This window comes from Diplotaxodon limnothrissa, linkage group LG13 (genome assembly GCF_057381915.1).
Source record: "Diplotaxodon limnothrissa isolate DT_005_m linkage group LG13, D_limnothrissa_male_GT1.1, whole genome shotgun sequence".
Taxonomy (NCBI): Eukaryota; Metazoa; Chordata; class Actinopteri; order Cichliformes; family Cichlidae; genus Diplotaxodon; species Diplotaxodon limnothrissa.
The window spans coordinates 8,761,681-8,782,178 of NC_140608.1; the positions used below are offsets into that span (position 1 = coordinate 8,761,681).

The window sequence follows — 20,498 nt, forward strand, 5'->3', positions numbered from 1 at the left end:
CCTTTCTTCCCAATTCTGATGCGTGATTTGTACTTCAGCGAGCTATCTTGACCACGCCTACATGTATAAATGCACATGAGTTGCTGCCATGTGTTTGGCTCATTAGACAACTACATTAACGAGCAGTTGTAAAAGTTGCCAGTGAAACATTTTTGAACCTCATTCTTCTGACAACATCAAACCAGAATTATAAAACATCCACTACTTCTGATCATGACCAGATACTTTTATAACCCATCAGGTTGTGTCTTTGTGTTAATTGGCAAATGTTAGTATGGTAAGGATCTAGTCAACATGCTATTTGTCTCTGTTTTTATTATACAGCACATTTAAAAAAAACTAAAACAAAAAAAAACAACAGGAGCGTACCCCATGTAATTTCTAGTGAAAACAGATTAATGAATGAAAGTAAAATACTGCATAGCATATAACTTTTGTTTTTACATAAAAACTACTGTGGGGGTTAAACACCTGTTAAGAAATTGTTTAAAGAAACAAGATTAAAAAGATAAACAGACAGCACAGTCAAATAAAAGTAATAAAATCAAAGTAAAAATAATAAGAAATGTGGTAAACTTTTCACCTGCTGAACATTATTGTGTTTGTAGTGTTGTAAATACTACTTGCTGATATTGGCTTTGAGCTTAAAACACCACTGTGCCTGAGAGCAGCCAGAGATGCTTTTATTTATGTGCCACGAGGATGGTTCCTTCCTCTGTTTGAAGGTAGTACACAGTCATCCCCAGGTGTGTTGGGAAGATGCTAACTTCCAAACAAAAGTGAATTTCTATCAAAAGCGTACAAAAGCAGCATTTTGATACCATATCATCTCTAAAAAAGAAATAATTCTGCACACTGAACATAAGCAAACCCCATTGTATAGATCTTTTCTCTTTTTTAGTCTGCCGTGAAGTTAGAATGTTATTGGATTTGTTTTTACCAAAGCTATTCCAGTGTTTGGTGTTATCACAAGTTATACTGCTGAAAGGCATCTCTCTTCTCGTCTGTTTCTTTTCTCTTTCATTTTGCATATTCTCTCCCCATCTAACATGCACATCGTGTTTCACAGAGACACTCTGTCGGATGAGTTGTCACCATCTTGTCTAAGCGGCTTTGTTAAAGTGAAGTCATTTTGGAGATGATGATGGCTACAGATGGTCTTCCTGTTTTAGTTACTCTCTGATTGCTCTCCAGTCTTTGCTCATCTGTGTCTAAACACTTCTCGTCATCTCCCCATCCTATTCAATCTTCTCTCAGTAAAGCATTTACGTTAGCTTCAAACCTTAACTCCTCACGAACAAGACATATGGTTAGGTTACATCAAAATAAATGTGTGCCACACAAACCAGCAATGTAGCAATAAACAGTTGCTCTCTGGGAGCGTTTTATCTGCAGCATCTTTAAAGAATCTGGTGGAACTAAATGTTGTTCTGCATTTCTGGTCTCGATGTTAGTCTTTGGTGCATCCATTTTAGGTAAGATTGGAAGGGCAAGAGAGGGCCACGCTCATCAGTACTGGTATTTATCTCCTATGTTAGGACAGTTTTGCACTACTACATAATTAGCACTGATTGGAAACTTCACTATGTCACTAGGAGATGAGAGAAAGGACATCTCAGTGATTTGGTGGACTACTTTCAAGTATTATCTACTTGTTCTGACATAACAGTGGGCCATCTTCTGTGCAGAAAGAAAATAATCCTGAATGTGTTTTTGAGCGTATATATGTGCTGTGTTATACAATGTGTTTGACTGATTTTTAGGTCTGAATAATTATAATAATTATAGCCTTAAAATACTCAATTTCCCTTAAATAACAAACCCCCAAAGTCTGTATAATAACTATGCTAATGTTTTCCCATTCCGGACATGATCTAATGTTCCCTTGTGCTATTAGAGGTTTAAGATAATTAAAGAATCAAAGGACGATTTGTTTACCAAAGAGAGATTAATTTGCCCAAACTTTGTAATTGTTCCTGTCAGTGTAGTGAATTAGTTTCGTTTCCTGTTGGTTTCGTGATTTTGGTCAATGACTAGCAAAGTCTTTGTAAATCTGAGATCTCTGACATGAAGAAAAACAACTTCTGAGTCATTGATTTAGATTGTGTCAGTTTTATGACGGCGCAATTGCTCAGTGAGAAGTCGAGACATTTTTTTGTTTTTTTCCTCACAGCTGTTGTTGTTTGCTTTCAGACTTGGCCCACACTCTGCATTTTTCATAGGACACTTCCGTGCACTGTCGGCGTTCCTGAGAAGTTTTAGACCACCAGCCTCCGTCAGAGATGGCGGTTACCGGCGCCATGTTTGGGTCAAATGTGATAGTCAGGATAGACCTGGGCAGATGGGTCTGGATTTCAGTTAGAAGAGGTCCTGTGTCACCGTGACGATATGGTTTTCTCCTAAAAAAAAAACAGTCTCCAGTCAAATAAGCCAGCCAGACTGGTTTGGATAGTAATGAAAACCAAATGGTTAAAAGAAACGAGTGGGAGAAATGGAAAAGGGCAGTTTCTTTGTGGCGGGTTTGGAAGAAACAGTGTGTGAAGAGGTCAGGAAGTGACAGCGAAGAACTAAAAAAAAAAGGAGTTGATTTGCACTTGTAGAAGAAGAGTGACGAGATTAAAAAGGCAACAGAACTGCCTACAGAGAGAAAGTGATATCAGACTATTTCCACATGCTTGACCATCCTTTAGTTTTATATTTGTTATCATTTTCTTTGATCTTATTTTTCAGCTGTGCTGTAAAAGCCTTAAAACATCCTTCTGTATTCATTATCTAAGCAAACTCTCTGATTCAAAGTTGCTTTAGCCTCTGTGACCCTAGCCTTCACCCCTGTACCTCAGCAGCAATCAACAGATCAAAATATTGTGAGTGATTTTGGGCCCCTGCAGCATGATGAAATACACATATAGGTGTCAAGCACTGCACTGGGTGATTGTGCGTACAGCAACACCTCAGCCTCAACACCACAGACCCCCGGGCTCTGTTTGTCTTTAAACATTTACTTTCAAAGGATTAATGCTCGAGGGCGCCAGGTCCTCGCGCCGAGACAAAAAGGCGACACCAGGAATTCAAACACAGGAGTTCAAACACAGATCTTTGTACCTTTGACAGGTTTCTAAGACCTCCATATTTATGTTTTAGTTTATGGCTCCTTGCATGCTATCGTCATGAGAACTGATAACTGTGCAGCTTAAAGCATACGACGTGTCACTTTTTGTGGGCATGAGATCATTTTTGTCCTTGTTTCATGGCACCTTCAGCCCCGGCAGGAAATGGTATTCTACCTTTGTTTGTAGTTGTTGTTTCAAAAAAAGAACCACTGTATAAACTAGAGATTATGAAATTGTCGGTCTGTTTGTGTTGGTTTGATTTCTGACTTGTTAATGGTGTTCATTCAAGGTAAAAGAATGTCATGACATGCTTTAGTGTTAACATTAACATTAACCATGTCACCCTCTCTTTCCATCCACAGCCGTTCTAAATATGGACAATACTGTTGTTGATCTGGAGACTCTGCAAGCCCTCTATGAAAATGTGAGTATAACAACAAAGACTTTGGAATCAAAGCTATTTTATATGGTCACAAAAATAATATAATAACATTTTTCTTTGCAAATGTTTTTACTTTAAAGGAAGGATGATAAAGGATCATGCGGACAGTGGTTTTCAATGAGTCAATAGACTAGTGAAAAGGCAATTTCCCAAGCTGAAATACATTTGGGAACTTTCCTGCCAATCCAGAATCGCATAAATACACAATGTTGAGCAACCAGCCCAGGAAAATTATACAAAGCAACTCCACCGACAGCTCAGGCTGATGTTGATGGCAGCATTCGCACAGGGAAAACCTTGATCTTTTTTCTTTTCCTGTGTGGTTTGCAGTAAAAGTATGAGTTTGGAACAGCTTGCTAGTGACAAATAGAATGATTTATTGTTGCACATTTCATGCCATATATCAATAACAAGCAATCATTCCATTATAGAATGAAACCCAAGAAGACTCATAAAGCAGTGATATCAACAAAATGGCAAAAAAAGAAATCATCACATGTTAGTGTTGTTTTATTTTTCACTTGACTGAGGGTAAACCACAAAACACCAAATGTCATTCATCAAAATATATCTTTCCAACATTATCAAAGGCTGAACTTTTGTTTAAATTGTAGGGGTGAAAAAAAATCTGTAATTACATTATTGTGTAGCAACATTTCAGAGATGCCACTTTACTGCGAACGTATTTCTCTATCTAAGTCTTATTCCATGTTCCACTTGAAAGGGGTGAACTGAGGAAATGTGCATTAGATACTAAAACAAACAGGCAAGCCACAAACTGTACTGGTATGTGTGCTGTTTGGCGACAGCGTCAGTCATGTGTAGGTCTGTCTGCTGCCCTGGAAGGGAACCAAAGCTTTTACGTAGTAAACATGTTTTCTACACTCTGGATCTGATTGACTCAACTTTTGTAATGCCCATGTGCAAAGGAAATGATAGTTGAGAAACTCCAGGATTTGTGTCAGAGCTTCGATGTGGTTTTAAAAAAGAGCCGACTACAGTGAGCTTTGCCAAGGTAAATCATATAATATTAGCAAAGAATTACAGAACTGTCATCAGTACTTCCCAATATGTCTCCATTTTGGCTGTGAAGACTTCCATTTATAGAGTAAATACATATTCATCAAGCTCGTCTGATAGGAAATCTCCCCAGCCCCAGTAGAAATGGTTCAGGGACCATTCGAAGTCGGGTCAGTAAATAATAGAACATGAAAATGAGTATGTTTTCCACATTTCAACTGTGATACATTTTTAAGATGCTGTGAAATTCCTGTGAATTACTTTTTGGCACAACTACACAGGAGAGGCCTAGACCTTTGGCTGCCAGAGGCATATTAATAATGTTGATCATGGGAATGAGACTGTGGCTTGAGACAAGCTGTAGTTATGAACCAATGTGTCATAACTCAGGATCAAAAGTCTTCTAACCTCTCCAGTCACCCCAAGACTTCAAGCCCTCTCCCTCTGCTTCTCCCCCTTATGGCCTAAGGCTATGTTATTGAGTCGCAGAGCCAAATTGTTTCTCTTTTGTATTGCGAGACTCCATCCTGTCTGTGGGTCTCCAGCCCCCTAAACCACAGTTGGCAGCACAGTCAGCCTGTCTTTAGGAATGTGAGGGGCTTCTAATGGTTACACCCTCACTCACTGTGCTAGGAGCTAGATCAGCCTTCTCTGCCTCACTCTCTGTTTCTCTCACCCACACAAACATGCTCACAAACAAACATGTTGACCCACACAAATTTGCACGTAGTGTACAGTATGAGGATAAAGACAGATGCACACAGAGTCGCTTAGTCTATGAGCTCCAGATTATAGCCACTCCTGTTCTTTGAACAAAAAGCCAGTGTCATTAAAGGGGTCACAGTGATAGCGGGACACTGCTCCCTACCCTCTAATATCAAGCCATAATCTGGCCCCAGACTAGTTGTCTCAAGTTCAGACTTCTTTCAGCTGGTAGTAGATAACAGAGAGGTCAGTGAGTCAGACTCTCCTAAACTTTTAAACAAGATATGATCACCTCAAACCCCATTTTGCATGGTATTGCTCTGAAAAAAGACTAGATATAGTTTACATATCATTACACAATGTAACTTGTCATTTGGGGTCGATTATTTGGCAGCTCAAGGTACAAAGTATCTCATAAATGTAGTTTCATTGAAAACTGAGTGACATAAATAGTGATTAAGGCCTGTCTGGCTCTGTTTAGCCCTGTACTAGAAACTTGCGTAATGAATACCATTTGGCTACCTCTAGTATTCTGGCATCACAAATATCATCCTACTGTACTTTGCATTTGATATTCCACATGGGACTGTATTTCTCATGCTAACCACCACCACAACATGCCCTAGCAATTCAAAGATCACACGCTAATGCCTACTTGTCCCCAATTACACCAAACACTGCTGGGCTCCACTGCTGCCCTTTGAAAAGGATCTGCTTTGTGTTAAATATATTTACACTTGAAAACATCTCGAGAGAAGGCGAAGGAGAGCTTGCCCTCACCGACAGAAGGCAGCGGTGTGCAGAATACTAATCTGGCCCTTCGTGCGTTTGATGCTGGTGTTTGATGTTTTCCAAGGATCCATGCCGAGGCCAAACCCCAGAGTAGGATGGAGAGAAACAGAGGATGAGGCCAGATTGCTGAGACTCAGACTTTGGGGGTCTAAGGGCTCTGGAGGGACTAAGAGAGAGTTTACATTTTCTTCCTGGAGATGGTTTTATTGTTTTGCCCCTCTGCGTCAGACACATTAAGATCTATTGTCTTTGCCTCTTGTGAAACGAAGGGGCATTTTTGGCTTGCTTTTTTTTAAACCACCTTGTATAAAACTGTGGTCCAGAGCCTGGCAGCAGGATAATAGTCAGGAATGTAGTCTGGCTGAAGGCAATACTTTTAGCATTTGTGAAACCTATACTGTATAGGCTGGCATATGGTTGAGTTTATGTACAAAACATAATTTGAGAATTCTTTTACACTTGAGATAAAGCTTCCAGACATCAAAAGGGAAGAAAATTAGGGAGGGTAGGGGGTTGTGAATGGCCTAAGACACGCAAATAAAGACTTCAATCCAACTGAAATGTTGCAGGGTTTGAAGTGCAAGAAAACCTCTAAACACCTTGCAACATATTTTTTCATGGATGAGCATTCAAAAGTTTCAGTGAGCTGATATCGGAGACAAATGGGGGGGGGGGGGAATGAAAAAAACACCAGTACAATTATTTTTGCAAAACTCTACACTCTACGTCTAAGAAGCATCTATTGATATTTTTGTTCAAAAATCATTCAACATTCACATGCTGTTTTGGGAACATGTCCAAGTATAACTCCTTCTAATGTGTATTTTTTCAGCTATTACAAAAAGGCTCACTATTTCCAAGGGATGGACTTTAATTTGAATGTATGTTTTCACCACTTTGGAGTGCTGGGTGTGACTCAGAGGATAAAAGTGATTCAAGTAATATCCAAACAAATTCTTTTATAAAGCACTTAATACTGTTTCCTGTGCTGTCAGTGTCCCACCCATTTCTCTTACAGATGTGGTTTTTCACAGATTTTCTTCTTTAGTATTTTTCTTTAAATTTTGGTTTCCTGACTGTGACACCGCTACCCTTGATCCTTACCAAAATAAAGGAAATACATACACAGATATGTTTCAGCAATATCCATGCATGTTCTCTTGTAATCAAGCTGTGCAAAAGTCTTGAGTCGACCCTCATTTGTTTATATTTTCCTTCCAGTGAGCCACTTTAAAAACAAACAAACAAAAAAACAACAACTAACGGCTTAGACAAAAACTAATTGTTCTCACTTCTTTAGTTGAATCTACAGTAATGCCAATGTTAACACAGTTTGAAACTAGCATTTCTAAAAATTTTCTACCAACAACTTGATTCACAAAGTAGTATTAGCTTACAAATTTAAAAGTTCAGGACACAAAAGTGGCAGGTCTAAAGAAACAGGCCTGAAAAAAAAAAAACTCTAGAGCAGATAAACTTCATCTGAAAGTCATCTAATTAAGAAACAGTCAAAATAAATATTCGCCAAAGACTTGACACAGGATCTGAGAAACTGATCTGGAACTTCAGTTGATGCATCTACTTTTCTGAAGCCTCATCAGAAATGGTCTCAGTCTGGTTGTCAAGAAGCCATTCTTAGGAAAGAGAAACAGGGAGAAAAGGCTGAGGTATGCAAACTGCACAAGAGCTGACAACAGGTCTCATGGAGTGACGAATCAAAATTGAAAATTTTGGTTAAAATCATCAAAATGTTTGAATAAGGTCAGGAGAGTACAACACTGAAGAAAACATGGTGCTGTCATGGTTTAGGGCTGCATTACAGCTATCACTGTTGAAGATCTTGTCAAAATTTATGAAATTATGAACACTGATAATTACCCTCAGATTTTGATCCATCATACGATGCCATCTGGAAAGCATGTGATTGACAACAGCTTCAATTTTCAGCAATGACAATGATCCTAAAGATGGTGCCAGTGCATTTTCCTGTCACAGTATCAAGAAATGAGTGATGACTCGAGGCTTTTGTAGAGGCACTTTGTGTTTTGGCTAGCTTAGTTTAGGTTTAAGTAAAATAAAATAACCTTTTGTCAGCGTCATAACTGTAACCAATTTCTATTTCAACTTAATGTGTACTTTCTTTTGACAGAGAGCTCAAGATGATGAGATGGACAGCATTAAAAAGCACATTAAATCTGCCAAAGGCAAGGAAGATGCCAAACCACTAGACAAGCCAGAACAGTAAGAACTAAATACACCCTCTAAACTAAGTCTGTTCAATGTCTTGCTATTAAATATATGGCTTAAGTTGACTGGTCTTGTCCTTCGTCAGGTTTCTGTTCCAGCTATCACAAATCTCCAATTTCTCAGAAAGGGTGTTCTGCATCCTTTTTCAGTCAACCTTCCATGAATGTATCATTTCAATCCTCCGCAAAATTGAAATCCTTCAGAAAGTGTGCAAGGTGAGCCACTGGCCTTCTTCTCAGTTTGTTTTATTTCATGTCACTCGGTTTAGCCTTCATATCTTCATCTTGCGTGTCTGTGTGGTGTGTTCACCTCAGACTCTCCAGAGTAGTGAGGTCGTATTGCAGGTGCTCGGCCTGGTGCTGGCTTTTGGCAATTTTATGAACGGAGGAAATCGGTCTCGAGGGCAGGCTGACGGCTTCACCTTGGACATTCTGCCAAAACTGAAGGACGTTAAAAGCAGTGTGAGTACTGGAGTAAAAGCAAACATCACTTACTTTGCAACTGCAGATGTGTAATTCACAACAAACCTGGAAAGGACTGGATTAGAAGTGGGGGAGAAAAAAAATGTATAGAAGAGAGGTCTGTCTAGCTTTGTTTAATTCACATTATGCAGTAAAATATAAATAGGAAAATAATAGTTTTAAAATGGGACACAGGGTTTCAAAGGTATTCTCTCCAAGGGGTCAAGCCTTATGACCATAGCTGGGCAGATTTTGAGGAGAAGCAATCGTGTTTGCTCTGATTCAATATCACAGCAGACTCGGAGTGCCCTTGGCACTGCCATATAAGGACGCAATGGTTTGTGTTTTTGTAGTGGCGGACAGAGTAAGGTATCCATAAAGAACATCAAACTTTCCACCAACTCTTAAGTTATGACGGCCAGCCAAGCACAGTTGTTTTGTTGTAGTACTCTTCCAATGTCATGATTTATTCCTAACTTCTAAGGCTGCTGTCTCCATTCTTGTTTGCCCTGCACAAATTAAAACGTCCTGCTCCAAAATGATTAAATTAATAAATAAAGGGATCTTGGTTTATTTATTTGGATCTTTCTCTTTCTTTCAGGATAACTCCCAGAGTCTTTTGTCCTACATTGTTGCTTACTATTTAAGGCACTTTGATGAGGTATGTTTTGGTTCCTGTTTATTCGAATCACTTTTCTGTTTTAGTCTGATTTGCTTAGAAATCCTTCCAGAGCTCTCTTTTCATCTCTTCTCTTGCCAGAGGATACCATGGCTTATCCTTTATCAAATTATTTATTTTCCCTTTCCTCATTTACGGCAGAAACAAATCTCTCTCTACCTCTCCCTCCCTCTCTTGCTTTCCCGGGCTCTCTCTTATACTTCTCTTTCTGTCTTTCACTCTTCATCTCCCGCTCCTACTCTGCTTTGGTCTGGCTTCGTTCAAACCTGCAGTCTGTTCATTGGCACAGCATCCAAAGCAGCGCTAGTGTAAATAATTAGGTTCTCCAGATGAGATGAACTCAGTAGTGCAGCTTGCCAAAATCAACCTGCATGACATGGCTGTAGCACTCATTATGACCTGTCACTAATGCTGATGAGGAGAATTGACATGTGCTTTGTGACCCCGGCTTAATGGTCATTATCTGCTGTAGTTTTAGACATCTTCTCTGGCATGTCTGAACTGCTGATAAGTACATGTCGGTCCCTCAAGACATTTATTTAAATCTTGCCTTGTGTGTAAAGTATAGAGAGGCCCTCTTCCATTTGAGAAAGATTGATTTTGACATTGCAGTGTGTGTGTTTTTGCACACGTATGTGTGTTGTCTTTAACCAGGATGCTGGCAAAGAGACATGCGTCTACCCTCTGCCTGAGCCCCTGGACCTTTTCCAGGCTTCCCAGATGAAGTTTGAGGACTTTCAAAGAGATCTCCGCAAGTTGAGGAAAGACCTTAATGGTACAGTGATAAACTTACATTCCATAGTTTTCCTTCTTGTGGGCACATCCTAAACACAGTATTTACAAAATGCTTACAAGGTTGTAAACTTGGTTGTTCTGTAATTACTGCAAGTCTTATAGCATGTTTAAAATGACACTGCATTGATATTTATGCAGCATATGATAAAAAAAAATGTATGAATTTAAGTGTTGCTTGCATAATGCAAAATAATTTTCCAGACCTGACCAGCTATGGTCATGTGTGGATTGCAAAGGCCAGTCAACATTGAGATAGCATCTGTTTGTTGTACAGACAAGCTAACTGGAAGCAGATGTTACTTGTCAGATGTAGACTCATGTTGGACCTGGCGTACCTTTATTGTCGTCATGAACGAGAAAGAGAAATATAGACAGGGAAAGGTCAAGGAACTTCTACTACTGAGAGAGTCTGTTCAGGCTCTCCTCATTGTCCTGGAACTCAAAAATACAAATATGAGACTATTCAGAAGATAACTGCAGCTATTCATAATCACGTTTCCAAAAAAGTTGGACCACTGTGTAAAACATAAAATAAAAACACAATGAAATGATGTGCAAGTCATTTAAATCCTGCGTTAAACTGAAAACAATAGAAAGACAAATGTTATTTTAGGAATATGTGCTCATTTTAAATTTGTTACCCGTGACATGTTTTAAGAGATGGGGTGGTGTGGGTTGTTCGACAACTAGTTGAAGAACCCACTGTTAATTAGAGTAATAACATAGCTGGCTATATAAAAGGCATACTAGTAAGTTTTTCAGATGCAAAGACATAAAGGGATTATTACTCTGTGATACACTGCATGGATAAATAGTTAAGCCATTTAGGAATTAAATTTCTTAACTTAAAAAGAACAGTAAGACTGTTTTAGGAAGACTTAAACAAGTATTGAAAAAAAGTCAGATACTCTGGCCTCACTGGATTAAATACAGCCTCAATTCTATAGTGGAAATCAGCACACCAGCTCAAAATCACTTACAAAATATATTGTCAATAAACACAGTTAACTAAAACCACCATACAAGGAAAAAACATTTTTAAACATGATGATGAATCACTGGTGCCAACTCTTTACCCAAACATTTTAAAATGGACTCAGGCAATGTGGAAAACTGTCCTGTGACTCATAATCAACTGAAAATTATAGATGCTGGTCTTCAGGACTCAAGTGTCAGGGGACTGCCTAGCTTCGTCTCAGTGCATAGCTCAAAAGCAAGCTTTTGTGATACTGTAGGGGTGCATTAGTGAACATGGTATGGATACTTCTCTGATCTGCAAAGATTTGATTAAGGCTGATTAATATATACCGTATTAGGAGAAACATTAACCATCCAGATGACCCATTTTTCAGGAAAGAACTTACTTGTTTCAGCGACCCAACCACATTCTGCATGCATTACAATAGTAAAAGAATCTGGATGCAACTGGGGAAACTACATGTAACATGGTTAGTAATGACCTTTATTAACCATGTTTTTCACACAGGGTCAGCATTTAATCCTCAACAATAGTGTTTTGGTGACACAAATTATTATTATTATTATTATTATTATTATTAGACCTAGAAGTTGCTAAGAGTTGGAATGCTAATTTATCAGCTAAGGCTAGCTACCCTTGTTAGCAAGCTGTATTCATAAACTGCATAGGTGCAACCACATTGGCTGATTAGTGCTAAGTGAAAAAAACACCAGAATTTCACTCACCTAAGCCTTAGTGTTTAGATAATACATTAAAAATGCTCCACATGCACCAGATACACACAGTGAAGAAGTCCAGCTTAATCTCGAGCTGTTTGTGAGAGGCCTGTCAGTCAAAAAGGTCATGCCCCTGATTAAGAAGTCGAGGTGGAAGAAAAATATTCACCCTATTTCATGTTGTTATCAGGGGCAAAACTGGTCTAGAATATGCTTTTTGGTGCAGTAAAGAGTCACGTTTTTTTTTGTTGTTGTTTTTTTTTTCCCCCACTTTGCCTTGGCTTCATTTACCAGCTCTGGATCTTGTCCTTTAGTTTTGCTTTTTATATTTAAAATTTAAAAAGTCAGCACAGAATGAACTTGAATCAAGAAAAAGGGGGTTATGTGATAATTCCACAAACCATGGAGTTTGTGGAACAATAACTCTTAAGTGGGAACGCAAAAACACAAAGTAAAATAGGATAATGGAGAACTGTATTAATGTTATGTCACTACACATTAAGATCACAGGAAAAGGTTTGGATATTTGATAATGACAAGCCAAACTCACTGGCTGAGTGAAAAACATCTTAATTTATGCAGCATTTAGAAAATGCTCATTTTCATTATTCTTGCTCTAGAGGTGATTTTTTTATTTTTATTTTTTTTTAAAGTGTATCTTTGAGCAAAATGATGCACGTGAGTGTGTACTTGCAGCCTGATCGACTATTCCCTAAACCTGGTCTGTTCTCTATCATGTTTTATGTGTTTTTGCTGCTAAACCAATCAGACGCCTAAAACGTATTGCCAAATATTGTTTTTTCTCTGCTGTAATGATTCTTTAGGCTGTTCATTATTTGCAATTCATAAAGATGGAGTTGCTCACAGGGGAAACTGACTTTCGACCCCAGTGGCTGTGGCACATACTGGCCATACATAAATACATCATCACATGCTATACCTGCAGACCTCTTCATTACCTAGCAGAGGTAGCTGAGTGCTCTAGCAGACATGGGCTTCGATGACAGTTCCCAGAGGGGTTTTCCGATAGGTAGGCGGCGTAGAAATGGCCTTGGCTGGCCCAAAGGACATCAGCAAGTAATGCAGTGGAGAGAGAGCTTGCTTTGCCTTTTTGGCTGAGGCACCATATGGTCGATGAATTACCACTTGCCCAGTCCCGACCTCGTTGTTCCCTTAAGCGTCTCATGGCCTCTCCACCTCTAAGGCCTTGAGCTGAGCTTGTGTATCTGTTATGCTTGCAGATCGAGCGTAACAATAAGTTTCTCCTGGGATCAGACCGCAGGCCTTCCTGGTTGCTAGGGCTAACTTATTAGTCATTATGGGTTATTATGTCTTTGCAGACACTTATTCAGCAAAAATTCAGTAGAGATTTATTAAAGCAAGCTCAGCTAGGTTAAAGAGCACTGCAGATAATTAAAGCGCCAATGGTGGATAAAATATTTCTGTTCTGGAAGACTCCCCCACCCCCCTTATCTTCTAATCTTTTGTTATTTCAGCATGCTCTGCTGAAACGGAGAAAGTTTGCAAATTGTCCTCTGAAGAGAACCTGCAACCATTCAAGGACAAGATGGATGAATTTCTCAATCGAGGTGAGAAAACAACTGAATATGATTTTGTCTACAGTCTATTTGACTCGACTGTCAGTGAATTCCATTTAAATATTAAACTCAACAATGAACTGCAATGTTTGGATCTTTGTATCAAAAGCTTGATGTATCTTTGTATCTGTACCATAGCCGTCTATTACTGACAATCCACACCACTGCACTAATATGTTCCTTCATTACTTTAAACTAGGGCTGAACGATATATCGTATTTGCGATAATATCGCGACATGATCAAGTGCAATTTTCTAACCGCAAAGGCTGCGATTATACTCTGGACATGTCCAAATTCATGGGCTGCATCCTCCTGAGGCCGCATTTGTAGACCGATTACGTCACAGCGACGCGCCGAAGGCTGTCCAAATTACTACCATATCCCAGAATTCATAGCGCGGCCCAGCCAAACTCCAGTTTCCAGCAATGGCGGCCGCTACTGAGTTTTAAAATTACTCATACTAATCTTTCTGGGTCACAAAATAAACTTTTAACATATTTTCAGGCGAGAAAGTAGTTGTGTAAACATCAAATATCTGCTCGGTTTATCAAGATATCCCATATTTGCAAAAGTGCTTCGACGTTTTCAGAGGCGTCTGCTACCCACCAGCTCGACAGCTAGCCGGGAGCTCGAGGGTTACTGATGCGGCCGAGAACGGCACAACTCCCGGCACATCATTTTCAGATCACCGCGGAGTTTCGCTGCTCGGGTTAAACGTAATATATAAGTCACTTAGACAACCTAAAAATGTTATTGTTGGGCTTTTTTCAGTGTTTTGTTTGTTCGTGAGTAAATCGGTTTGGCTGAGATTAAAGTTATTAGATTAGATAAAATAAAACTTTATTAATCCCCCGGGTGGGTTCCTCCTTGGTTTTCACACAGCTGACTAAACGTCAAACAGAAAACTTATTAAACAGAAGTATGAGACAGTCGAGAATTTACACCAGTGTCTGGTTATATTTTAGATAGCAAGAAGCAGACGGCCGAGTTTATTAAACTCCACCGAGACAGCGGTGACGCTAATCAGAACTAGACCGTCCAATTTCACGCCTTTAAATTTTAAAGGCGTGTTTGTGTGTGTGTTTATACAATTGCTATTATGTTTGCACTTTATGTGTAATGTTACTGACTGCAGAGATCAGTAAGATGTGTGTATTTTTTATTTATTAGTTTTATTTATTTAATATTATTTTTTAATTTAATGACTGTCTAGTAGTTCACAGATGTCGAAAAACTGAGTGTGGTAAAGCCACTGATTTTTTTTTTATGTATATTTCTGCAATCTGCACATTGTACTGACTTTCATTTTAATGTTTACACCAGGGTTCCTTGTCAGCACTTTATGCTCAGATGTTTGTAAGCTAAAAATAAACTATTGTGTATGTTCAAATATACTGTTGTGATTGAAGAAGTTAAATAAAAATGTCAGTCATCAATTCATGCATCACCTCATGTCATCATAACAGAGGTCTGTCTTCCAGGAAAGAACAGTTTAAAATTAATGTAATATAGTATTGGCCATACTATATGATGTATTGCTTGTCTTTGTTTAATAATACAGAAGACAAAGACCTTAAAAAATAATCGCATATCGCATCGCAATCGCAATATTGGGGCAAAAAATCGCAATTAGATTATTTTCCATAATCGTTCAGCCCTACTTTAAACATAGTCACTGTAGTGTATTTGGAGTTCCATAAACACTGTTCTTCTGCTGAAAATCCTTGCCAGATCTGCAGCTGAATTTGCATGTTAAGTATCAGACCTTTCCATAGAAATAATTTACTACTTTAAGAGTGCATGCTTTAATTTAATGATTTGTGTGAGCCTATGTGACGCAGCTCATCCATCAGAATGATGCAAGTTGTCCATGCCTGCAAACACATTTAAGATCTGTTTCATACCGTTTTACAGTTGCTATACACACACAAAGACTCAGTCAGTGTAGTTTCCATAGGGACCTCTGTTTATTTCAGGGTGTATTGAATAATTCACTGATGTTGTTTCAAGTTTGCCTATCTGTTTTGAAAGATCATGACTGCACTTGGAGTCAGTTTAGGGTTTTTTTAATCGTGATCTCTGCCTAATAAAATGAAGCACTCTTGCTCTGACTCAAAGGGGGAAAAAAAGTCTAAATTTGAACTTGTCATGTAGCTTCTTGCTGTAAATTGACTGCCAAGAGGAGAACTGTATAATGTGGCGTAAAACAGACTTTGGAAAATTATCTTTTTCATTAAGTAGACTTTGAATATTACTTGGTCTTTATTTGTGCACTCAGATGTAGAGGAATTTGACTGGAATAATGATACTTTGCCCTAGAGGTATTTGGATGAAAACAACAAAGGGTTTGGCCTCTGAGTACCGTGGCTGTGATAATAAAATTTGTGAGCTGCAAATTTTCAGTCAACAGGAAAAAGCTACTGCATTTTTGTTTAAATAGCATCAAAATCTACCCAAAATATAATCGTGTTTATTTGTCATATTCACCAGATGTCATGAAGTTGAGCTTTTATCTGTAATCTAACATCTGCATGCAGCAATATTAGATTATTGCAGTCTACTTCAAATGTGTAAGACTTACTGGATTTTTTTTTTTAAACACTTGTTTTAGAAAAACAAACCAATAGTCATTATTTATGTAGCACTGGCTTTGACCCTGGGTACATTCAGTTGACTGTGACCAATCTTCCTGAAGGACCCAACTTGCAGGCCTCTTTCCAACTGCTTTTGTATTCAAATGAGAGTCTAATACATAGCATATGTGCTTCAGCAGTAATGCTCACTGTCCATTTTAAAGGAAGTCTGCAGATGAAAGCATCTCTCCCATTTCCACCTCTCCCCATCTCCGTTCCTCTCTCTGTGCGTTTGAGAGAAATATGGGGGCTCTCTCTTTGATGCAAATGATGAGGTTTTTCCTCTGAGACCAGAATGTAAGCACTGTAACATGGACATGTGACTCACAAGGCTCCAGACGGGATTCTTGAGGTTCTTCCACTGCAGCAGTGAAAAAAGAAACAACAGCCAAATGTCTTATTTTTGTTATTTCTGTAATTTCTAAAAAGCCTGGGGTTAAACCGTTTCTGGCTCCACAGTTTAAACCGCTTTTGTTTATTTTCTGACCATGCAACTAACCACAGAATAACAGTGGGAGCGGACTTGTTGGAGCTTGGCTGTTTGGTCTAGCTCCATTTTCTCCACTCACTTCACAAATTCTCATGCATGCAGGCCTTTGATGGAGTCAATATGACTAGCAAGAGAGCACCGGCCATGTGATAATCTGTTTCTGATGAATGTAAAGATTACTAGTATGACTGATGGCATACTCTTGCTACATTTTCTACTAACTGCAACCTAAGAAATCAAAGCAAATAAGCCAAGAATGTTAAATAAACTTTTAAATATCAATGCATAGCACATTATGGAAAAAAGAAATATTGACTTTAGATAGACATGTTGATGTTGTGCAACAATGCTGATGTTTTATATCTTTAAATAACCTTTTTTTTAAGTTTTCCTCTTTTGTTTGATTCTCTCCCATAATATCACAATATCTTAACAACATCACAATAAGATTATTAGAAAAGAGCAAACTATATAGACTTGATACTAAATCATTCGGCATGATAAAGGTTATTTAACAGTCTATTATATATTATATTTTATATTAATTTTTTTAAAATGTTGTCGCATAACTTCATATTTCTCATCAATTTGTTATCATTTTTGATGGACAATCTGCAGTGACGGGCAAGATTGTAGTCTGCAGAGTGATTTAGCACTTTAGAATGATAATGCATAGAGCTCCTCTCAGCAGGTTTGTCTGAGATCTTTAGATGTGGTTCTGGCTTCAATTACACAAAGCAAGCAGATATTCAACTGGGTAAAAGCAGCACACGGGTTTGTGCCAGGAAAGATTCTCTGTTCCATCTACTGTCATCTGTCTCACAAAGCTATTTGCAGGCCATAGGTCATTTCTGATCATTTGACAGTTTAAGACAGCAGGTTACACATTACTGACCTTGAGGGAAAAGAGATGTTATCTGGGCAAGAATTTAATGCCTAGCCTTTTGACAGTTATACAGCACCATAGTGAAGATATAGACCAACAAAACACAGCTGGATCGACTCTACAACTGCTGATATATTGAAAAAATGAGATGAAAAATCAGCCCTTGGATCTGAAATTTGATGAGTACTAACCTGCGATGCTTGTCTAACCAAGGCTGTCACATTTGACTGCTTTTCGTTCATATCATAATTTATAACGCAGTGAAAATGATCCCGATGGCACCCCAAGATAAGTGTTGTGGTCTGCTGGAACTGCTTGCTAATGTGCACCATGATGTCCAACTACTCCCTCACACCTCACACAAACGTGAACACAGTCATCTGTCTCCATTTGAAGTAATATTACACAAAGAAGCACTTGTTCTGCAATCTCCACTACTCATTTGTCAGTTGTGCAACAGCATACAATCCAACACTCAATAATGTCATGGCTCGATGTTGACCCTGAGCAGGACTTTTGAGTTAAGTAATGGTGACATCTTGAATCTCCTGGTATATACAAATCACACTATAAATAAAAGAGCTGTCTTTTAAGGGAAATGCAAAATCCGTCTATTTGCAAATGCATAATTTTTTTTTCTTACTCTTTCACAGCCAAAACTGAACTGGAAACGCAGGAGAACCAGCTAGCAGAAACTCAGAAGATGTAAGAAGAGTAGTGTGTGTGTGTGTGTGTGTGTGTGTGTGTGTGTGTGTGTGTGTGTGTTTAAAAACCTTTTCCTACATATCTTTGCTCAAAAAATAAATGTTACTTTGCATTTTATTTCCTGGATTTACATTTGGTCGTCTTTTAAGTTTCAAAGCAGTGATTGTAGTTGTGAATTTGAAAGTAAGGTATAATGCAATCCAACACAGTTTGAAGTGATATACTCTCGCTGCAGTGAAGAAATATAATCTTGCAGCTTTGTCAATATTTATGACTCCTGGTTCCTTCAATTACATGGAAGGTGCAGGCCGTCATGCCAGGCCTTCAGTAGACGGGAGGCCCCCTATGCAGTGTCTATGTTGTTTATCTAAGTGGAGCGAGAGTAGACAGCCATGGCTCCAGGCTTCTGTTACTGCTGGCTTGGAATGTGTTCCTATAGCACACTCCAAACAAAGAGACCCCAACCTGTCCACGATATTAATCCACTCAAAATTGCTGCCACATTTAACACCTTAGTGTATGTCATCCGCTGCTCTATGCACACTTTCTTTTTGCAAGATCTGTCTTTGGCTCCTTTGTCTTTCATCACTCATGCTTACACACCAATAGAGTATGTGCATGTATGTATACACAAACATACAAAAGAGGTTCATATGGATAAGGAAAAGGAGCGATACAGCAAAATTCATCATTTTGGTTAAGTCAGATTTTCTTGCTTTTGCAGCACTAATAGCATTTTTTTTTTTCGTTGAAATGCACGGTCATTATTGTTTTTATTTAGTTACTCTACTATTAAATCTCCAAAAAGCACATTATTCCAAGATTAGCTATCATATTTTGCATATCTGCGTAGGACTGCCAAGTTTCACAATAATTGGTATAGTTTTCTGTAATCTCGTGTTGTAATGTTTTGGTCTTGAAGTAATGTTTTTCTTCTCTGTCCTCAGTTTCTTGGAGTTGAGTGTATCCTTCTCAGTCAAACCGAAGGCAGGAGAGAAAGAAGTCTCTCCCCACACATTCTTCTCCATTTGGCATGAGTTTTCCACAGATTTTAAAGACCAGTGGAAGAAGCAGAATAAGCTGATCTTACAAGAGCGGTGAGCCATATGAAGATTCCTGTTCCACAATGTGACATTTTCCATGATACGGATAAATCCCTCTGATAGGACGCTTAAAACTTTTGACTAAAAATGGAGTATTGCTGAGATATCAGTCCATTTTTTTTCTTATTTTCTCTGATTGGGAGCCTTAAAATGTGATAACAGATGTGCCTAGTGCTCCTTCATTTTGAATTTTCCCCAAGCTTGAGTTTCCAAACCATTAATAACATGCAGTGCATCTCATGTTCACTGAAGATCCTATCAGATTCATTCAAATTCATGAAGGGAAAGAGGGCAAATGACCCAAATCTTTGTCCTTACCCCAGCAACGAAAAAAAAAAACACATGCATCATCCAGTTAGCTTCCAGTGGTTTGATAAATATGAAGATATAGCTGCATATGTCAACAAAAAGCAAATTGGTCCATTATTTCCAATGAAGATTGACTTGTGATAGTATTTGTAAGCGAGGTCCAATGTCATAGTCTTTGCTTGTTCAGTAGGAAAGAATAAAAACTAATTTGAAAGCATTAACTCTTTGTCCTTTGCCATATGTGGAACAGTAGATGGTAATCCTCACTTCTGCCTGTATGGGCATGCAAAGATGCAGCACTACCATGCATTGAACATGTAATGGGTAGAGACAACAGGCGAGTCTGCTAGTATAAACTGCTCTACTCACTCAATGCCAGCATGTTAATCATTTTTCTTTTTAAAGAGCAAATGAGTAGTGACATTTCTGGCCCTCTCCTTGCTATAGTAAACTAGAGTGAATCATTTCAGAGTAGAAGGTCTGGCCTCCTGTCAAACCAAAATCCTTGTGTTTAAATGCCCCATGACCACAACTTGGATGGTATAAACCTGAAATCTTTAGCACTATACTACATTTTTCTTTTTTGATGGTGTAATGGTGAATTTTAGTGACTCTGTGTAGCTCTATGCAGCTAATTAATTGCTCTTAACATCTTTATCACATGATTGGCATTTATTTCTCCTTTTTTTTTTAGGGTCAAAATGGCAGAGGAGTCTTTTAAACAGGCCAGGCAGAAGGCTTCCTACAATGTGACACCCAAACATGCAACTGGAATAGTATGCATAACATTTTACTTTTTCTTATTACTGTATGGAGTCATCTGTTT

The 20,498-nt window shown here is 38.5% G+C and overlaps 1 protein-coding gene across 2 annotated transcripts in view; it reads left to right on the forward strand.

The window, feature by feature from the left end:
* Positions 1 to 20,498, forward strand: part of fmn2a (formin 2a) — a 39,009-nt gene that overhangs the window by 18,292 nt on the left and 219 nt on the right. For both annotated transcript variants that reach the window (XM_085369115.1, XM_085369116.1), the window contains exons 8-17: positions 3,473 to 3,534; positions 8,219 to 8,310; positions 8,402 to 8,531; positions 8,631 to 8,777; positions 9,379 to 9,438; positions 10,111 to 10,231; positions 13,443 to 13,535; positions 18,209 to 18,260; positions 19,208 to 19,357; positions 20,367 to 20,448. In XM_085369115.1, the coding sequence (XP_085225241.1) occupies positions 3,473 to 3,534; positions 8,219 to 8,310; positions 8,402 to 8,531; positions 8,631 to 8,777; positions 9,379 to 9,438; positions 10,111 to 10,231; positions 13,443 to 13,535; positions 18,209 to 18,260; positions 19,208 to 19,357; positions 20,367 to 20,448 (989 nt within the window). The remainder of the gene's footprint in view (positions 1 to 3,472; positions 3,535 to 8,218; positions 8,311 to 8,401; positions 8,532 to 8,630; positions 8,778 to 9,378; positions 9,439 to 10,110; positions 10,232 to 13,442; positions 13,536 to 18,208; positions 18,261 to 19,207; positions 19,358 to 20,366; positions 20,449 to 20,498) is intronic.